At 44.4% G+C, this 22225-nt stretch overlaps 1 protein-coding gene across 3 annotated transcripts in view; it reads right to left on the bottom strand.

Annotated features, from left to right (window-relative positions):
- Positions 1-22225, bottom strand: part of fam135b (family with sequence similarity 135 member B) — a 139243-nt gene that overhangs the window by 38690 nt on the left and 78328 nt on the right. For all 3 annotated transcript variants that reach the window (XM_060915377.1, XM_060915378.1, XM_060915379.1), the window contains 2 exons: positions 18454-18627; positions 17885-18011 (listed from right to left, as the gene is read on the bottom strand). In XM_060915377.1, the coding sequence (XP_060771360.1) occupies positions 17885-18011; positions 18454-18627 (301 nt within the window). The remainder of the gene's footprint in view (positions 1-17884; positions 18012-18453; positions 18628-22225) is intronic.

Genomic DNA, 22225 nt, shown 5'->3' with positions numbered 1-22225 from the left:
TTTACCTCCACAATGTACACAATGTCCTCTACACCATGCTTGTTAACACCATGTTTCTGGCTGCACTGTTGATTTGTCATGTTTCAGGCTCTCAGCTTGTTTTTTACATCAGCATGCACATTTTCACCGACACGAGTGCACGTATGTCAGCATGTCTGTGCTTCAGAGAACATGTGTTTTTGCATGCGTATTTTGTAATTTACCTGCAAAGTGGTAAAAACAGCAGAAAGCGCTGTCATCAAACCTGAGATCACTCAGTAATTACAAGTAGTGGCAGAACAGCTGCCTGCTGAGAGACTGCCACAGTCCACAAGTTCTTCTCAATGGCTTTGCTTCAAAGGAGCAGAATTAACAATGTAGGAGATTTTGTATGTAGATTTTGGGGTGTGGCTGTGGGGATTTGTATTCATTCATTTCAGCTACAAGAACATTTGTGAGATCAGACACTGATGTTGGAATGTTGGGGAGGTTCCAGTTCATCCCAAAGATGTTCAGCCAGGGCTCTGTGCAGGAGTTCTTCCACTCCAACCTTAACACACCATGCCTTCATGGAGCTTTGTGTTTTGTGCACGGGAGCATTGTCATGCGGGAACAGCTTTAGGCATCTTAGTTCCAGTGAAGGGAAATTGTAAAGCTACATCCATCATACAAAGATGTTCTATGTGTGTGCTTCCAGGTTTTTGGAAACAGGTTGAAGAAGACAAAAAGTCCAGCCCCACCTCCTCGTGGTGCATCCTGGATAATGCTCTTGTCTCTGGACAGGGGTGGCTAAAGGGGCTTTGGTGAAGGCAGGATAGGCCTAGTAAGCCACTGCTGGATAAATATTGCTCGAGTTACTCAAGATAAGCATCAAAAGGATGGATATACTCAGAATAATCGACTTACAGTAGGAACGGAAAAGGAAAAACTAAACCATTTCTAAAATTGGCTACTATAAATGTTGGGATTTGATCAAGGGTGTAACGAAACTCGACAAAATCAGGAATGAAAAAATTAGACAAGAACTCGGTATGGAGAGTGTCCTCACTTTTCTGGAGTGTGCCCAATTTAGGTGTTTGGTCATATGATGAGAATGGAGGACCAAAGAAATGCTTCATCTGGAAACCTACAGCTTAAAGACCCGTAGGACGGCCTACAAAGCGATGGATCCAAAACATTACTGAGTCGCTCACAGCAAGATTGACATCTTTGGACTCTGTAATGGAAGCCGAATTATTTAAAGATTGGAATAAATGGAAAGAGCTTATCTGCTGACAGGTGAGAGAGAGCAAGAGAGAGAGATTGAAGAAGAACCACATATGGATGCGATGGTTGGGGTGCACATACTTTTGGATATTTTGTGTATTTGGTGACAAATAAGAAAAAGGATATAAAAACGGATCTAAGAAAGAACAGCTCCAGGATCACTAGCTACTCTTTGTGTGGAGTCCTGGATGTTCTCCCAGGGTTCATATAGGTTTCATTTGGGTTCTCTGGTTCCCTTCCAACTCCAGAAAACGTGTCAGTAGGTGGATCAGCGATAATAAATTGCCCCTAGGTGTAAATTAGGCTATGAATGTGTTGTGCATGGTGTCCTGACATGGACCAGTGTCCCATCCAGGCTGTATTCCTGCCTCATGCCCAATTTTCCAGGGATAGACCTCAGATCCTATGCAACCCTGACCAGGACACTGAATGCGGGTGAGTGATAAACGAAGCATGAGAAGCGAATAAATGTGCAGCAGAAGTGTCTTACTCATCGGTAGGACCTCTTACACACACTTACACATATTGTATCTGCCACCTCTGTGTGTGTGTGTGTGTGTGTGTGTGTTATAAAGGGAAAGCAAAGGAGAGAAATTAAGACAGAGTGATGGATGGAGTGAGATACAGATGGAGAGGTGGAAAGATGCTTGCTCTGTGGGTTTCTCCTGCAGCTATGGGATCGTTAAAGCCATACTCGTTACACTGATCAAACAGTGCGTACTTTGCACACACACACACACACACACACACTTCAGGCAAAGCATTGTGCTTATTAAAGCACCCTGCAGGGGGGTTGTTAACAGGAACCACGCTGTGCCGTAAGGGACCGCTTTAAACATTTACTGCCTAAATGGAACCCGCCTCAAGGAACCTTAACCATCCATCAGCCAATCAGGCGTGGGTGGAGCCATGTGCTGTCCAATGAAACATCCCTGTCATTTAATCAGAGGTTGATAAAGGAAAGGAGGAAATGACATTACATTAATGGCATTTAGCAGACGCTCTTATCCAGAACAACATGCAACACATCCAGAGCAGCCTGGGGAGCAGTTAGGGGTTAGGTGCCTTGCTCAAAGGCACTTCAGCCATTCTTGCTGGTCCAAAGAATCAAACCAGTAACCTTTTGGTCCCAAAGCTGCTTCCCTAACCATTAGGCTATGGTAAATGAACTTGAGCCAGGACATCATAATTCTTCACTTTCCTCATACACAATTCATAAACATGACAAGAAAACGCTGATATTTTTCCATTTCTAAAATGCCATTTGAGGAAGTTTTGTTATCCAGCCAAATGTGGAGGTACTTTCCTTTTCTTTGGCATTGCTGGTAAAGCACATTGCTAATGCTAGCTACAGAGCTAATCCGAAACAACTTGTGAAAGCAAGGCAGAATGGCATAATTCTACCGAGTTATAGTTTTTAGTTTTGTGCCATTCTTTGAACCTTAGCTCTTTTGCCATGAGCGTTGTTTTTTGTTTGTTTGTTGTTTTTGTTTTTTTAATCAGTTATAGTTCATTCTGAGCAGCCCTGTAGTTGATTGAATTTCTGTTGTATAGCTGTAGGCCACTGGGACGTGCCATTTAAGAGGCACATTTATATTCCGTACCGTAAAAGTGATCCGTTAATGCACACGTCGAGCCGTGGGTCTAATACTCTGGAGTGACTCGGATGTTTGCATTACTAAATGCATTACAAAGGGCTAGCAGGATAAGAGCTAAACACCACATCTCCAACACACACACACACACACACACACACACAGAGTGAGGGTCAGGATTATTGAGTTGGGATATGCTGCAGCAGAAGGTTAATTGAACTTTAATAAGAGCTCAGTGTGAGAACCAACTCATTTCCCCAGCGGTACTGCTGGCTTCATCTGCCCTTTAATCTCCTCCCTCTCTCTTTCGTCTCTTTCTCTATGGTCAGTTTCTCTCTCTCTCTCTCTCTCTGTCTGTCTGTGGTCAGCCTCCCTCTCTAGTGTCTCTCTCTCTCTCTCTCTCTCTCTCTGGTCAGTCTTTCTCTCTCTCTCTCTCTAGTCAGTCTGTCTCTCTCTCTCTCTCCTTCTATGGTCAGTCTCTCTTGCTCTCTCCTTCTATGGTCTCTCTTCCTCTCTCTCTTTCTGTGGTCAGTCTCTCTCTCTCCTTCTATGGTCTCTCTCTCTGTGGTCAGTCTCTCTCTCTCTCTCTCGCTCTCTCTCTCTCTGGTCACTCTCTCTCTCTCTCTATGGTCAGTCTCTCTCTCTCTCTCTCTCTCTCTCTCTCTCTCTGTGGTCAGTCTCCCTCTCTAGGGTCTCTCTCTCTCTCTCTGGTCACTCTCTCTCTTTCTCTATGGTCAGTCTCTCTCTCTCTCCTTCTATGGTCTCTCTCTCTCTCTCTCTCTCTCTCTCTCTCTGTGGTCAGTCTCCCTCTCTAGGGTCTCTCTCTCTCTCTCTCTCTCTGGTCACTCTCTCTCTCTCTCTCTGGTCAGTCTCTCTCTCTCTCTCCTTTTATGGTCTCTCTCTCTCTCTCTCTCTCTCTCTCTCTCTCTCTCTCTCTCTGTCTGTGGTCAGTATCTCTCTCTAAGATCTCTCTCTCTCTCTCTCTCTCTCTCTCTGCGCATGCATGAGTGAGTGGGCGTGTTGGTGAGTGCTGTGAGCGTGTGAGCGTCGTGCCCTTCTGTGGCTTTCTAACTTTCTTTCTTTCTGATCTTTCTTCTTTTTGCTCTGTATTTTTTTTATGTACATTTCACTGTTGCATAAGGCACACTTTCTCTTGGACGGGTCTGTCCCCTGAGTCTGTATCCAGCTTTTGCTGGTCGGAACCATGGCCTCCTCTGGAGGGTCCATGGATTTTACAACCTTATCACGCCGTCATGGCGTTAAGGTGGTTGCGGATGTCAGTGTTGAGGAGTGCAGTCTAGCAGTGGGTGATATTGTTGGTCATGAGAACATTGCGTCGGCCTCGAGGATGAATAGAGCCATTGTAATTTTCTTTAAACGCATTGACTTTGCGAATGTAATGGTCGAAAGGGGAGTGGTGCTCAATGGTGTACTCCACACGGTTTTGCCTTTAAGTCTGCCTTCGAAGAAAATCGTTATTTCTAATGTTCCCCCTTTTCTCCCTGATAGCATGCTCGAACGGGAGCTTTCTCGCCATGGCAAGCTGGTCTCAAAGATTTTTAAAATATCGCTTGGTTGTAAATCGTCCCTTCTCAAACATGTTGTCTCTTTTCGCCGTCAGGCTTACATGATACTTAATGGCGGTGATGAACTTAATATAACCCTTCGTTTCAAAATTGATGACTCCGACTACATTGTGTTTGTTACGTCTGACACAATTATGAAATGTTTTATATGTGGGGAAATGGGGCATTTAGTTCGTACATGCCCTAATGGGCCTAAAAATGATGAGGGGCAGCATGAGAGAGATGTGACTGGTAGTTCAGCTGGTGGCGAACCAGCGGATCCGCCGCCTCTGGCTGAGGTGCCTCGAGCTGGTTCCCAACCGGCTGGTACTATCACTGCCCCTGCCGATATTGTCGACACTGATGTAAAGCGCACACGCCCGGAACCCATTCCTCGCAACACCCCAGGATGCACCTGTTGCTGCGGTAAATCCTGTGCAACTTTTTGCTGGTCCAGCGAGGACAACGGAGGCCGTAGAACTCGAGGCCTTGCTTACTGATATTGTGGATACGCAGAATGCTCGCACTGATATGGATATTTCTGTTCAAACGCCAGTGGAGGTTGAGTCGACTGAAAATCCTGCTGTAAAGACATCCTCAGGTAGGACTGCTGTTTCTATTACTGAAATTGTTGCGAGTGGGTCTGCTACCAGCACCGATCCACTGCCTACCCTTACTGTCCCTGTTGCCAGCCCAATTGAGTTCAAAGCACCGAAGTCAAAAAGGAAAAATGTTACTGATGATGCGAGTTGTATTGCCAAAAGGCACGTTAAAGTGGCCTCTGCGGACTCGGAAAGTGATGGATACTCTTCCGACTCCAGCAGTTTCTCTTCGTTTCCCACTTCAAGCGCTGTGGTTATGTATACCGCTGATTATATCAGTAAGTTTTTGTCAGATACAAAAGGGAAAAGGAACGTAAAAATTGAGGAGTATTTTGTAGACAGGAAACAGTTCTTGCAGGACGTGTGCCATCATAGATATGAAGGCGCATTTAGTGACCCCGAAATTCACCGCCTGAGAAAGATTGTTACGAAAGTCAAGAAATATTTAAAACGTGACGATGCGCAAATGGTCTAGTTTTCCCCTTCGTTTCTGTCTTGTCTCTCCCCCCTTCGTATTCTTGACAATCATGAGTAGCGTTCGGATTGCCTCCCTAAATATCAACGGGGCCAGGGATTGTGAGAAGAGGGCATTGATCTATGAACTGATTAGGCAGAAGGCGATCGATGTTATGTTCCTGCAAGAAACGCACAGTGATGCGTTAAATGCCATGGACTGGTGCAAAGAGTGGAATGGTTTGTCTGTCCTTAGCCATCATACATCCAGTAGTGCTGGTGTTGCCCTGCTGTTTTCACGTGACTTTACTCCTCAGTCCCACTGCATCGATGAAGTTATAAAGGGGAGGCTTTTAAAAATACGGGCCATTTTTGAGAATGAGGTTTTTGTTTTTATTTGCGCTTATGCCCCGACTACTGGTGGCGATAGGTTGGTTTTTTTTAAGAGACTAAGCACTCTGATTAGAGATTGCAGTCTGGGCGATTTTTTGTTTCTAGGCGGTGATTTTAATTGCACGACAGATAGCATGGATAGGAACCATGCTGAACCCCATGCTTTGTCGCACAGCCACCTTGTTGAACTGCTACAAACAGATGGGCTGTGTGATGTTTGGAGGTGCTTCCACAAAACTGATAGACAATACACTTGGGTGCATTCTAGGGGTAACGTGTTGTCCATGGCGCGACTTGACAGATTTTATATTTTTAAACACCATTTGAATATCATTAGAAAATGCTGGATATGCCCTGTTGGTTTTTCTGACCACAGCATGGTCGTTTGCAATGTTTCCATGACCAATGTTAAACCCAGGAGCGCCTATTGGCATTTCAATGCATCACTTTTAGAGGACTCTAACTTTAAGGACAGTTTTGTAGTTTTTTGGAGTGTTATAATGGCTGAGAAAACCTTATACTCATCGCTTGCACAGTGGTGGGATGTGGTGAAAGCAAAAATTTAAATGTTTTGTCAAGACTACAGCCTATGTGTTTCCAAAGTGATTACTGAGTCCCTAAAAGCTATAGAACTTGAAATTATGGATATGCAACACCCCACATCCTCAGTTGGTAATCAATTTTATTATGAGTCCTTTAAATCCAAAAAGGTGTTTTTATCTGACCTTTTAAGAGTTAAGGCTCAGGGAGCTCTAATTAGGTCACGTTTTCAGAACGTTGCTGAAATGGATGCCCCATCCAAGTTTTTCTTTGGTTTGGAAAAGAGGAACAGTCAGAAAAGATTTATTCATGGTGTTTATTCCGCATCGGGGACACTGGTATCAGATTCCTCTGATATTTGCAGAGAAGCTGTATTTTTCTTCTCAGAACTATATCGATGTGAATATGTTGAGCATCCACATGTGGAAGACATCTTTTTTCCAAAATCTGCCCACCATCAGTGATGACTCTGCCAAGGTGCTTGACAGGCCTTTGTCTTTGGATGAGCTAGAGGATGCCCTCCACACTATGCAGTGTGGGAAAGCACCGGGCATTGATGGGCTATCAGTTGAGTTCTTTTGAGCCTTTTGGCCTATCCTGGGGAAAGATTTTCTGAGGTGGGGTTTACATTAGACCGTATCAGCGGATCATCAGATTAACGTTTTTAAAACGATTAGTGTGCAAACAGCAACACCAATACACGATTCGCGTGCACACAGCAACACCAATACACGGATACGCTCGGCTCCGCAGGCATCCTGCGCTCCAAATCACTCTGCCCTGAACAGCGAGTGCCCTCTGGAGGGTGCGCACTCCGGCCCTGCACAGCTCACAGAGCGCGCGAGTGAAGTGCACAAGCAGTGATTCGGGACTGAGCCGCTGTGTGTGTGATCCCAGCGCATATCACTTACCACTTGCAAGTGGAAGGATGGCAAGCCTAAAGACAATCATAACTACACAATGGGCAGTATTTGCATCAGTATTTGCAGTATTTTCATACTTTTATACTCTTTAATGAAAGGTGATACAAGGCGGAAGTCCGCGCCGTTTTTCAGCAGTCGCGTCACATGACCAACGCCAGCGAATCAGGAAGGTGGATGTCACAGTGACGTTGTCCAATGACGACGCCAGCTAGAGCTCAGCACAGCATATCCGCTTATTCTCAATGTTTACACAGCACTGGACCAGACACGATCTAGATTGAATACGTGAACCCTGGCGGATTCCCGTTTCCCGGCGTTTCCAGGCGTTTTAATGTAAACGGACAGTGCATCCGCGAAGAAAACGAGACAGATACGGTCTAATGTGAACTTGGCCTCAGTGTCCTAAATGAATGTCTGGAAACAGGGCAACTACCTTTGTCATGTAGGAGGGCGGTGCTTACCCCGCTGCCTAAAAAAGGTGACTTGAACCATCTCAAAAACTGGCACCCTGTAGCTTTACTTACAACTGATTATAAAATTCTTTCAAAGACTCTAGCTATTCATTTGGGAAAGGTAATGTCGGAGGTCATACATCAAGACCAAACTTATTGTATACCTGAGCGTTTCATATTTGACAACATCCACCTAATTAAAGGTGTCCTCGACGTTTCCAAACTTGTTGGTCTGAAAACTGGTTTGGTTTCACTGGACCAGGAAAAGGCTTTCGACCGCGTGGAACACCCATATTTGTGGAAAGCACTGAAGCATTTTGGTTTCGGTGAGGCCTTTCTAAGTTTGATCAAAATGCTGTATTGCAATGTTGAAAGCGTACTTAAAATCAACGGCTTTTTGTGTGCTCCATTCAGCGTTAACAGGGGTGTTCGACAGGGTTGTTCTCTCTCTGGTATGCTCTATTCATTAGCTATCGAGCCTCTGTTAGTGCAGTTGAGGGCTGAGCTCTCTGGTCTGTATGTTCCTTCTTGTGAAAGTGTTTTTAAATTGTCAGCCTATGCCGATGATGTCATCACATTGGTCAATGGACAAATAGACATTGAGGTGTTACTCAAAACAACTGACTTGTTTGGTTCCATATCATCTGCTAAGGTGAACTGGAACAAGAGCGATGCTTTTTGTGTTGGGGGTTGGTCTGGACAAGACATACAACTTCCTGCTGGGCTGATGTGGAAGAGGGAGGGTCTTAAGTACCTAGGGGTTTACCTGGGTGATCAAAACACCTCTCGGAAAAATTGGGAAGGAGTCTTGGAGAAGATCAAAGGCCGTCTGAACAGATGGAGGTGGATTCTACCCCATATGTCCTACAGGGGGCGCATCCTTATCATGAACAATCTGGTCGCTGCTTCATTGTGGCACAAATTAATATGTGCCGACCCCCCAAAAGATTTCCTGGCCAACATTCAAGCACTTCTAGTGAGCTTCTGTTGGGACAATTTGCACTGGCTGCCTCAAAGCGTTCTGTATTTGTCAAAGGATGAAGGGGGACAAGGTCTGATACATTTACCAAGCAGAGTGGCAGCTTTCCGTCTAATGTTCTTGCAGAGATATTTGATGGGTCCCAAAGACTTGGTGTGGAGACCGCTTGTGAGCCTTCTATTTCAGACCGTGGAGGGTTTGAGGATGGACAAGGCTCTCTTCCTAATGGACGTTAAAAGGCTGGACACTTCTGGATTACCGTCATTCTACAAGGGCGTTTTTCAGATCCTGGGCCTGTTCCATACACAAAGGTCTGGACTGAATACGTCGCTGCATTGGCTGCTTGAGGAACCCTTAATCCACGGCTCTAGGTTGGATGTCTCTACGGACGGCAACCCTACACTATCAAGACTTCTGTCCAGGACTGGTGTTTTGCAGGTCAAACATTTGGTGAACAGTACAGGTGTTAACTTCTCATCTTCCTCTGAGTTGGTAGCGCGTCTGGGCTTCAGGTCCGCACGCATTGTTGACAAATTGCTGGGCAGATGGAAAAAGTGTTTCTCAGCGGATGAACTCAAAATGCTGACAAGGTACAGTGTGGGGGTTGACTTCCCCATCAAGGACGACCCTTTCCCCTTGCTGAACATCTTTCCCGAACTTGGGGATTGTACAGGGGTTCTATTGGAGGACAGAGAGGATGTTGGGTTTTCTCTGGCCACCTTGAGTGGGAAAGTATTCTATAAGTTGTGTGTGATTGTTTTAAATAAACAGAAGCTAAATATGAGAGTCAACACCCCTTGGCGAGATGTTTTAAATTTACAAAATGATGTGAAACCTGAATGGAGGACACTGTACAAGCCACCCCTGAGAAAACAGACTGGTGATTTGCAATGGAGACTCCTCCATGGTATCTTGGCAATTAATGCGTTTGTTTGCATTATCAACCCTGCAGTGAGTCAAGACTGCCCGTTTTGTTTTCAGAGAGAAACTGTTTTTCATTGTTTTATGCACTGTTCAAGACTTTTGCCTTTGTTTGGCACTTTGACAAATTTGTTTTTGGCCTTTGGTGAAGTTTTTTCTGTGCAGACTTTTATTTTGGGTTTCAGGTACACACAGAAGCACAAATCCAAGTGTCAGCTGATAAACTTTATTTTGGGTCAGGCAAAAATGGCCATTTACATCAGCAGGAGGAACAGAATGTCTGGAGACTTAGGGTGTATTCAGACCAGGATAGTTCGATAGTTCACTTGCTTTGGTCCGAACCAAATGTTTTTTTTATTTTTTCATTTTGGTGCGGTTCGCTTTCACACTGTACATTTTAGTAAGCGGACCAAAATCTGTCAACAAAGCCACGCGCCCTGAAGTTGTTCAGCTATTCGTCAGAGACGACACGCGCACAAAGCGTTAAGTTCAAAAGTAGTCATGGAGGCTTTCCATGCTGTTATTCTTTTTAATGTCATCAAAGCTATATGTTTTTTTTCCAGTTTTTACTGTTTTCACAATTGTGCGATTACTATGCTGTTGTACAAGTGATTTATCAACAACGACTTCAAAGGGCAAGGCGGCTACGGAGGATAGCGCTGATGAGCGCACATCATGTTGTGACAGTTCTGGCTCTTCACGCAATAGATGAATTTCTTTTTTGCGTTGCTAGTACTGCCACTTTTTGAAAGAATGTCCCTGATTTTAATGTAGGTCTGACGGAGTTTCTTCACTTTTAGCCGACATTGTTCTGGGGAGCGCGTGAACCCCTTCTCCTTCATTTTCTCACTGAATACAGCAAACACGTCGGCATTTTTGTGTGTTCTCTCCAAAAGCTCAGATATGTGGACATTTGCCCATATATCCACAAGGGTGTGCGTTTCTTCCTCGGCCCACGTTTGCCCCCTACTCATTTTTTGTACTAGCCTACCACTGACGACTGAACGACCCTTGACAACCGAAACAGTGTTTGCACTTTGCGGTGGAGTGTCAAGACTCTGTTTCCCATAATGCTCGACAAACGACGGAAGCTCCCGAGGTACAAAAAAGCAAAACTGTCAGATTAGGTCCGGTCTGCTTTCACACCTCCAAAAGATCCGCACCAGGGTTCCTTTGGTCCGGACCGAGTCCGACCTTGTAGCTCGGTCTCGGTCCGCTTGTTTGGTCCGGAACAGAGTTCGGTGGTTTGTATTCAGACAAACCCAAAAGGTCTGGACCAAGGGAAATTTGGTTCGTTTGGTCGTTTGGTCCGGACCAAACAACGTAGGTGTGAATACACCCTTAGATTGCAGTGCAGTACGTGTGTTTTCAAGTCTGGTGAAATCCAGGATTCTTATTGATTTCCATTTTTATGAGCATATGAAAGATATTGATACATATGTTGACAGGTGGTGTTGTGGGGAAGTACTTTGTGCAGTGAGGGATGAGGATGTGACCTTTTCTTGTTTTCTAGCCTAGAACTTGGTTGTATGATCCTTTTTTTTTACAGTGTTGTTGTTGTGTCCATTTATTTGAAGTACATGTCAATGGTATAAACAAGGGTCTGTAAATAAAGTGGATTTAAAAATCAAATCTCCTTCTATGGTCTCTCTCTCTCTCTCTCTCTCTCTCTCTCTCTGTGGTCAGTCTCTCTCTCTCTCTCTCTCTCTCTCTCTCTCTCTCTCTCTGTGGTCAGTCTCCCTCTCTAGGGTCTCTCTCTCTGTCTGTGGTCAGTATCTCTCTCTCTCTCTCTCTCTCTCTCTCTCTCTCTCTCTCCTTCTATGGTCTCTCTCTCTCTCTCTCTCTGGTCAGTCTTTCTCTCTCTCTCTCTCTCTCTCTCTCTAGTCAGTCTCAGTGTGGCCACCGCAGGGAGAATGGATTTTGAGGAGCTTACAAGATGCCACGGCGTCAAAGTTCAATGTTCTGTTAGTGTTGAAGAGTGTAGCTTGGCCATTGGCGATGCTGTCGGCCATGATCACATTAAGTCGGCCTCACGCATGAACAATGCTGTCGTGGTCTTTCTTGGTTCGGTAGATAAGGTTCGGGAGGTAATTGCCTTGGGCATTGTCATTAATGGTACTCTTACGCCTGTTCTACCTCTCAGTACCCCCGCGACGAAAATTATCATTTCCAATGTCCCCCCTTTTGTCGGTGATGAGTTGATAGCGAGCCACCTTAGGCGGTATGGCAAGATTGTCTCCCCAGTGAGGAAGATTCCCCTAGGGTGCAAATCACCCTTGCTACAACATGTTGTGTCTTTCAGAAGGCAGGTGTACATGGTTTTGGATAAGGATGACAGTTCTCTTGACTTGGCCATAAAACTGAAAGTTAGTGGGTTCGAATATACAATCTATGCAACATCTAACACTTCTCTAGTGTGTTTTTTCTGTAATATGACGGGTCATGTAGTCCGTGACTGTGTGCGCAAAAGGCAGGGCAAGGCAGGGCAAGGCAGGGCAGGGCCGTCCTCCAGCGTAGCGGAGCAGAAGGGAAGTGAGCCACCTACCGCGGGCACCTCTACTGACGGTGCTTCATCAGCCCTGCTAGGTGGGTCTTCCCAGGCCCCCCCCGTCCGAGTCCTTGGCCGGGGTGGCCTCAGAGGCCCCAAGTGATCTACAGCCATCAAGTGTCAGTGCGTCTATGCCTGACGATAGGAAAAAGGTACCGGTAGATGCTGTCTGCTCCGAGGCTGAGCTGGTTAGCCTCTCTGCAGGCAGTGGCGCTATGGGCACTGACAGTAGTGTTAAGTTGCCCTCTGTGGAGCCTGTTCTGAATGATGCTGCCGTCAATAATATGACCTCGAAGGAGCTCGCTGCTTTGAGCGAGGCTGCAACTGGTTTTGCCCCAAGCATTAGTGGTGAGTCAGGTCTTAATGTGGTGCCAGACACTGGTGTTGATATGGACGCAGATGGGTTTAAGGCGCCTAAAAGGAAGGTTGAGACGGCTGATCCTGATTGCAATCCCACTAGACCTAAGAGAGTCGGTACCACAAGCATCCATTGTGATAGCGATGATGACTCGGTGTGCTCTACAGCATCAGATACTTCACTGGCCGATCTTATTGGGTCCAGTGGAGAAATAGTGGTTCATTATAAAGCGGAAGAGATAAGCCGCTTCCTGAACGAAACAAAGGGGCAGCGCGGTGTCGAAGTGGAAAAATATTTCCCAGATCGATGCCAGTTTATCAATGACGCCGCCTGTTTGATAAAAGAACAAGCGTTTACCTCTATGGAGACAGCATGGCTCCGCAAATTATTGGTTAAACTCAGGAAAAAGGTGCATGAAGAAACATCACTCCCCCCTTTACTATAGTCACTATGATAAATTCGCTCAGTATTGCAACTCTGAACTTGAATGGTGCAAGGGACAAAAGGAAGATACTTATGCTAATTGATTTTATTACTTTAAAGCGCATAAACGTTGCTATGGTTCAGGAAACGCATAGCGACGATGCCATTGAAGTAGAGTGGAGAAAAGAATGGAACGAAAAGATTTTTTTTAGTCATAGTTCATCTGCAATAGGGGGTGTGGCAATAATGTTTTCCAGGGGTGCTCTCCCACACTCCTGTCAAGCGCAGGAGTTAGTGAGGGGGAGACTGCTCATGGTGACAGCGCATTTTGACAGTAATGTGATTGTTTTCCTTAATGTGTATGCCCCAACTAATGGTGCTGAAAGGGTGACCTTCCTTGGTAAGGTTGATGAGGCGCTGAAAAGTCTTGGTTCAGAGCCTCTTCTCTTTATTGGGGGGGATTTCAATTGCACTGAGGATGATAAGGTGGACAGGAATCACATAGAGCCCCACATTCCATCTCAGAGGGCTGTAGTTCAGCTGGTCCAGACTCATGACCTACTCGACACTTGGAGGGCGATGTTTCATGGGGTCAGACAATACACTTGGTCTCATAGCAGGGATAACTACATTTCATTTACACGCTTGGATAGGATATATATTCCAAGGCTTCAACTAAATACAGTTAGGTCTTGTATTATCATGCCTACTGGCTTTTCTGATCACTGTGCTGTATTTTGTAGTGTGTCTATCAAGGCTTTCAAACCTAGAAGTGCCTACTGGTGCCTCAACACATCACTTTTAGAGGACAAGCATTTTAGGGACACTTTTGTGTACTTTTGGGGCATTTTTAGGGGGCAAAAGGGTTTATTTTCTTCTCTACGAGACTGGTGGGAGTATGGGAAGACTCAAATTAAGATGCTGTGTCAACAGTTTACCTCCCATGTCACTAAAAACATTGTTTCCTCCCTTAGAATGCTTGAGAGGGATATTATGGAGCTTCAAAGGTCCTTATCAGTGGGTGTGGGGTGTGGGGACTTTCTGGAGGGGAAGAAAAGTGCTCTTGCTGAGCTCTTGGGAGTTAGGGCTCAGGGGGCACTGGTGTGCTCCAGGTTCCAGAGTGTCACCTTAATGGATGCCCCCTCAAAGTTCTTTTTCAACTTGGAAAGGAAAAATGGCCAGAGCAGGTTGATGCACACTCTAAAGACTGAGTCTGGTCAGGAGCTCTCCGATTCGGTACAGATGCGCAGTTATGCAAGAATGTTTTATTCCAACCTGTTTGATAGTGAACTTCTACCAGGCAGTCTGGAGTCCAGTGTTTTTTTCACTGGCTTACCCAGGGTGCCTGAGGAGAGCTATTCTGACACTGATGGTCCTCTAACTCTTTTTGAGATTGAAAATGCACTCATGAGTATGGAGAATGGCAAGTCTCCTGGAATAGATGGCTTGCCTGTGGAGTTTTACAAAGTGTTCTAGGATTGTGTGGGGGAGGACCTCTTAGCAGTGCTTCACGAATGCTTGGAGGAGGGCTGCCTTCCTCTAAGCTGTCACAGAGCAGTTGTGACACTCCTGCCAAAGAAGGGCGATTTACAGAACTTAGGCAATTGGCGACCTCTTTCTTTGCTGTGTTCAGATACAAAGATACTGGCTAAAGCTCTGGCATCCAGGCTGAAGAAGGTGATAGCTCAGGTGGTGCACCCTGATCAGTCATATTGTGTTCCAGGCCGATCCATATTTGACAACATAGCTGTTGTGAGAGACCTATGGACTGTGTCCAAAAAACTGGGTCTTAATTTGGGACTGATCGCCCTCGACCAGCAGAAAGCTTTCGATCGCGTGGAACACCTGTATTTATGGTCAACCATGGAATGTTTTGGGTTTAGCTCACAGTTTATTAACATGGTGAGGGTTTTGTACTGCAACATTGAAGGTGTCTTGAAAATTAATGGGGGCCTGAGTGCTCCATTCAGCGTCAGACAGGGGGTCAGGCAGGGGTGTCCCATGTCTGGAATGTTGTATTCTATTGCAATCGAACCTCTGTTACATAGGTTGCGAACTGAGTTGAGGGGTGTTTCTGTACCTTTTTTTAATGAATGTTTTTATTTGTCTGCTTATGCTGATGGCATAACTGTTTTTGTCAATGGGGAAGATGATGTCAACATTTAAAAAAAAATTGTTATTGATTTTCATATGGTTTCATCTGCAACTGTAAACTGGGGTAAGAGTAATGCTGTTTGGATGGGGGAGTGGGAAACGAGGTGCCCTGGCCTACCCGGTGGGCTGTTATGGGGGAAAGAGGGCCTAAAATATCTTGGTGTTTATTTGGGGAATGATGCTTATGTTCAAAAGAACTGGGATGGAGTGCGTGAGAGGGTGAAAAGCCGTCTGGAGAAGTGGAGGTGGCTGCTCCCTCAACTGTCCTATAGGGGGCGGGTACTTATTGCGAACAATCTGGCGGCCTCTGCACTGTGGCATAAGCTCGCCTGTGTTGACCCCCCGAAAGCGCTGCTAAGCAGCATCCAAAAGGACATGGTCGACTTTTTCTGGGACAGATTGCACTGGGTGCCTCAAGCAGTGCTCTTCTTACCAAAGGATGATGGAGGACAAGGACTTATAAACCTCGCGAGCAGAAAAGACACTTACAGACTGCGGTTTGTTCAAAGGCTGCTTACAGCTTCTGACACACAGGCCCGGGGACTATTGGCCCGTAGCGTCTTGCGTGGGGCCGGTGGTCTGGGCCTGGATGCTGCACTGTTTCAAATGGACCCTAAACGGCTTTGTCTCGATGGACTTCCTTTATTTTATAGGAGCTTATTCAGTGTTTGGGGCCTGTTCAGGCATCAGTGGGTGGGGGGGCTCTCATCAATTCACTGGCTGCTTGAGGAGCCTGTTGTACTGGGGTCACGTTTTGATATGTCATGTGATGAATTGCCTGGTCTTGTATCCATGTTGTGTGACAAACATGTTCTGCGCCTACACAATGTTGTTGATAAGGCAGGATGTGACTTGCAGAATGTTCAGGCAATGGCCTCCTTTTTGGGTCCAAGGTCCATGAGATATGTGGGGAGGTTTCTTGGGAAACTCAGGGGAGCCTTGAGCTCTCAGGAGGTTCGCCTACTTCAGGATTATGGTGGTGGGATGCTTCACTGTGACAGAAGCGATATGTTTCCTGAAATGCACCTTTCGCCAGACTTAAAGGAATGTAGTTATGCCAGTCCTCTGTTGCACTTTAATGATCGTGATGGCATATACTTGTACTCAGCAAGTGGGAAGGTGCTGTACAGAAATGTAGTGAAGATACTGCATAGAGGGAGCCTGAAGGGCAGACCAGATAATGTGTGGAGAGAGAAGTTGGGGATTACTGATGAGGTGAAACCTGTATGGAGGGTGCTATACAAGGCCCCCTCTGCGAAGAGAACAGGTGATCTTCAGTGGCGGGTGCTGCATGGGGCCATTGGCGTGAACGCCTTGAGGTCTGTGATTAACCCTGAGCTGTCCAACACCTGTCCATTTTGTACCAGTAGGGAGACGATATACCATTGCTTCTTGGAGTGTGGCAGACTTGTTCCTTTATTTTGTTTTTTGAGCTTCCTGCTCCTATCATTTGGTGTGACCTTTTCTCCAAAGGGTTTCATACTGGGTTTTTTCTACAACAAACAGAACAGTGTAAAGTGCGAGCTGATTAATTTTGTTGTTGGGGAGGCCAAGTTAGCAGTCTACTTGAGCCGGAAGAACAAGATGGGGGGGAAGGCTGGGGACGATGTTGTTGCATTGTTAAAGAATTTGATTAAGTCCAGAGTTATGACTGATTTTTGTTTCGCAAAGCTGACAAGGGCAATCGGCTACTTCAAGGACAAATGGTGCTGTGAGGGTTCTTTTTGCTCTGTAACGGATGATAATATTTTGTTTACACCTCTCTTGAACAACTGATTGTACTTTTTATTTATTTACTCATCTATTTATTTATTTATTTTTGGTTCAATGGATCAGTGTTACCTGTCTAATGTTTCAAAAGAACAACTGATTGCACTTTTTATTTATTACTCATCTATTTATTTGTTTATTTTTGGTTCAATGGATCAGTGTTACCTGTCTAATGTTTTAAAATAAAGCGCTGTTAAAATTCAATTCAAATTCTCTCTGTGGTCAGTCTCCCTCTCTAGGGTCTCTCTCTGGTCAGTCTCTCTCTCTCTCTCTCTCTCTCTCTGTGGTCAGTCTCCCTCTCTAGGGTCTCTCTCTCTATGGTCAGTCTCTCTCTCTCTCCTTCTATGGTCTCTCTCTCTCTCTCTCTCTCTAAGTTCTCTCTATCTGTGTGGTCAGTCTCTCTCTCTAGGGTCTGAATACCTAACAACATTTCATATAACATTTTAAATATTACAAAACAGTTCAGGAGCAAACCTCAGCTACGATTAGCATGAGTTAGCTTTTAGCGACTTGTTTCGACTTGCAAATTTGTTTCAGATGACCCTGATAAGCATTTCTATGGGTTTGTTTAAACACTCAGAAAATCTTTAAAGAAGTCAGGATGCCGCTTTCTGAGAATATCAGAGTTTGCAATGAAATTAAAAATATATAAATAAAAGTGGACTCAACTGTGTATTTTTTTTTAATTCAATCATAAAGTGCATTAAATGTTCCCTTAGCAATTAGCAAGCTACAAGCTAATTATAGCCAGAAGTCTCAGGTACTTGGTATGAAATAATGAGCAATATTAATTAAAGAACGATACATCATACCTTTTAATCTGTTTATAGTATAAGGATTTAATGTCTGTGAAATGGGTTAGTCCCTGTAAATGACCTGTTACTGTAGAAAAATACACTCGTATGAGAATAAACTCATAAATATAATCCTGCGTTAATATTTTTAACAGGAAGATAAAGTTACCTCAGTGAGTATAGGTCGACAGTATCCCGCCCCAAACATCAGGGTCTCCACGGACATCGCAGGAGGCGGAGCCTCATTCTCTGCAGAGCCCTTTCCCAGCCACGCCCCTTTACTGTTGCGTGCAAAACTAGAGAACGAGACAGGAGAAGAAGAAAAAGGTCAATGCCTCGTCTGTCTTGAGGCTGATTGATTGTCTTGTGTGTGATCAGATAAATGGAGGATGGAGCTGTAAGTGAAGATCATCGATGCTGAGATTCGTCACACCAGTGTGTCAAAGAGCTCGAGAGTTTTGCTGCACTGCAGCATTAACGCAATTATCTATCTGGTATGAAACACCACTAAGCCACTTTGTTTTTAATTAGGCTTTCCACTAATGGCCACATCCACTTTGGCATGCCACATTTAACTCCAATCACTTCGAAAAAAAACCCAACATTTTTAAGGAAACTAAGGCAGCTTGAGAAAACACTTCTTCTTCTCCTGCGTGTTAATTTAAAAAGGTGAAGGTGAGGTTACCTGGTCAGCATTGTGATTAAATTACCTGGGAGAAGGTAAGGGGCGGGGTGTACCTGATTAGAGGCTGGTGTAGAGCCACTAAAGAGGCGTGGACGGTGATGGAGATGACGGACAGGTGGAAATAGTCGAACATGACAGGAAGGTGGTGGTGCAGGCCGCGGTGAGGGTGGAAATGGAGACCCAGAGTCCTACTGCTGATCACAGGCACTGAAGAGATATCAGTCAATCTGACCACACACACACACACACACACACATCAGAGCTGAGTAATCACTCACATGCCATCTGTGTACCATTTCATTTTTATAAATCTAATCTGCCATCTGTCTCACCTGCCTCATTAGTATGACCCTCCCCATTTTCTGTTTCCTGTTAACTCTATAAGTCCTGTATACCTGTATTATACATATATACATTATATCACTATATATTATATAGACATGAGTGTGTTACTGGGAAATACACCACTCGTATTTTTCATCCAAGCTCCATCTGGGACATGGAGAACCAAAACCATGACATAAATCTCTATATGTCACTTGTGAGGAAACTGATGAACTGTTTTGATAAATTTGGGGACTTTTTGTTTGTGAATGTGTCGATATAATACAAAGAAAATCACATGTTGGCTTGAAGACATGAAGTTTATCTTCTCATGTTGATATGAAATGAAATACATCACAGATCTCATCTCATCTCATTATCTGTAGCCGCTTTATCCTGTTCTACAGGGTCGCAGGCAAGCTGGAGCCTATCCCAGCTGACTACGGGTGAAAGGCGGGGTACACCCTGGACAAGTCGCCAGGTCATCACAGGGCTGACACATAGACACAGACAACCATTCACACTCACATTCACACCTACGGTCAATTTAGAGTCACCAGTTAACCTAACCTGCATGTCTTTGGACTGTGGGGGAAACCGGAGCACCCGGAGGAAACCCACGCGGACACGGGGAGAACATGCAAACTCCGCACAGAAAGGCCCTCGATGGCCACGGGGCTCGAACCCGGACCTTCTTGCTGTGAAGCGACAGCACTAACCACTACACCACCGTGCCGCCCACATCACAGATCTGAGGGACATATTTAAATAATATCAGCTGGCTTTTTTTCGTGGTATATCAGATATATTTCATTCAGCTAGCATTATACTGAACAAGTCGAAGATGAATAGCTGAATGGAATATATCTGATATACCATGAAAAAAAGCCATTATTATTATTATTATTATTATTATTATTATTATTATACATACACATTCCTTTTGGGTGTTCAACGCGTCTTTCTCTTTCAAAATTCTCTCAAAATCTTCCGTATTAAATGAAGCAAACCTGGCAACCATGTCTGTCTACAAATTGTCACAGTTGCTCACTCGCTAGCATGGAAGTTTTATGTCTCCAACGTGTGACATCATGTTGTCTTGACAACCAGGCAATATCGTAAACCATATTCAACGCTCATTCTCCATTGTGCAGAGTGACGTAATACACATAGGATAAGCGATATGCTAACAATATTGCATGCGATCAAAACAAATGAATGAAACCCACTCGAAAGGAATAGAACACGTTTTTATTCCATGGAAAAAGTGTCCTGGATGTATAATAATTCCTGATATTTCACTCCGATGATGCCACTCCCAGTGTTTCCCCACTGACTGGATGTGCGTTGGCAAAATGGCGAACCAGTTCAAAATTAAAATTCTTTTCATTAATTTGCAGGGGGGTTTTTTTTGTGGATGTGTCCATATAATATACAGAACATTAAAAAGTGGAACGAAGATATGAAGTTTATCTTCTCATGTAGAAATATATCCATTCGCCACTTGAAGATAAACTTCATACCCATATCTTCACACAACCATGTAATATCTTCTATATAGCTAAGATAATCTAAACCTGTGACATAACAATATCGTACAAATGAGAGATATATTATATACTAAACTATATTATACTCTGTATTTTACAATGGTCCATTAAGGCCATTGTGGTTAAAAAAAAGAAAAAGAAAGTGGAGCTGATGCAGCAAGTGGGAATATCATGAGAAAAAAAATCATAATTTATGAGATTAAAATTGTACATTTAAAAGAAATAAAATTCAGATATGTGCAGCAATAACTGCAAAGAAACATTTCTGGTAACTGTTGATCAGTCCTGCACACCGGCTTGGAGGAATTTTAGCCCATTCCTCCATACAGAACAGCTTCAACTCTGGGATGTTGGTGGGTTTCCTCACATGAACTGCTCGCTTCAGGTCCTTCCACAACATTTCGATTGGATTAAGGTCAGGACTTTGACTTGGCCAATAAATAAATGACCAAGTATAATATTTTTGTCTCATTTGTTTAACTGGGTTCTCTTTTATCTACTTTTAGGACTTGTGTGAAAATCTGATGTTGTTTTAGGTCATATTTATGCAGAAAAATGGAAAATTCTAAAGGGTTCACAAACTTTCAAGCACCACTGTGTGTGTGTATATATATATATATATATATATAGAGGGCGGCACGGTGGTGTAGTGGTTAGCGCTGTCGCCTCACAGCAAGAAGGTCCTGGGTTCGAGCCCCGGGGCCGGCGAGGGCCTTTCTGTGTGGAGTTTGCATGTTCTCCCCGTGTCCGCGTGGGTTTCCTCCGGGTGCTCCGGTTTCCCCCACAGTCCAAAGACATGCAGGTTAGGTTAACTGGTGACTCTAAATTGACCGTAGGTGTGAATGTGAGTGTGAATGGTTGTCTGTGTCTATGTGTCAGCCCTGTGATGACCTGGCGACTTGTCCAGGGTGTACCCCGCCTTTCGCCCGTAGTCAGCTGGGATAGGCTCCAGCTTGCCTGCGACCCTGTAGAAGGATAAAGCGGCTAGAGATAATGAGATGAGATGAGATATATATATATATATATATATATATTCTGATTCCAAAAAAGTTGGGACAATGTACAAATTGTAAATAAAAACGGAATGCAATGATGTGAAAGTTTCAAAATTCCATATTTTATTCCGAATAGAACATAGATGACATATCAAATGTTTAAACTGAGAAAATGCATCATTTAAAGAGAAAAATTAGGTGATTTCAAATTTCATGGCAACAACACATCTCAAAAAAGTTGGGACAAGGCCATGTTTACCACTGTGAGACATCCCCTTTTCTCTTTACAACAGTCTGTAAACGTCTGGGGACTGAGGAGACAAGTTGCTCAAGTTTAGGGATAGGAATGTTAACCCATTCTTGTCTAATGTAGGATTCTAGTTGCTCAACTGTCTTAGGTCTTTTTTGTCGTATCTTCCGTTTTATGATGCGCCAAATGTTTTCTATGGGTGAAAGATCTGGACTGCAGGCTGGCCAGTTCAGTACCCGGACCCTTCTTCTACGCAGCCATGATGCTGTAATTGATGCAGTATGTGGTTTGGCATTGTCATGTTGGAAAATGCAAGGTCTTCCGTGAAAGAGACGTCGTCTGGATGGGAGCATATGTTGCTCTAGAACCTGGATATACCTTTCAGCATTGATGGTGTCTTTCCAGATGTGTAAGCTGCCCATGCCACACGCACTAATGCAACCCCATACCATCAGAGATGCAGGCTTCTGAACTGAGCGCTGATAACAACTCGGGTCGTCCTTTTCCTCTTTAGTCCGAATGACACGGCGTCCTTGATTTCTATAAAGAACTTCAAATTTTGATTCGTCTGACCACAGAACAGTTTTCCACTTTGCCACAGTCCATTTTAAATGAGCCTTGGCCCAGAGAATATGTCTGCGCTTCTGGATCATGTTTAGATACGGCTTCTTCTTTGAACTATAGAGTTTTTGCTGGCAACGGCGGA

Source organism: Neoarius graeffei, chromosome 2, assembly GCF_027579695.1.
Source record: "Neoarius graeffei isolate fNeoGra1 chromosome 2, fNeoGra1.pri, whole genome shotgun sequence".
Classification (NCBI taxonomy): domain Eukaryota; kingdom Metazoa; phylum Chordata; class Actinopteri; order Siluriformes; family Ariidae; genus Neoarius; species Neoarius graeffei.
Note: the sequence above shows the minus strand (reverse complement) of the source record. Positions and strands in the feature narration are given on the sequence as shown.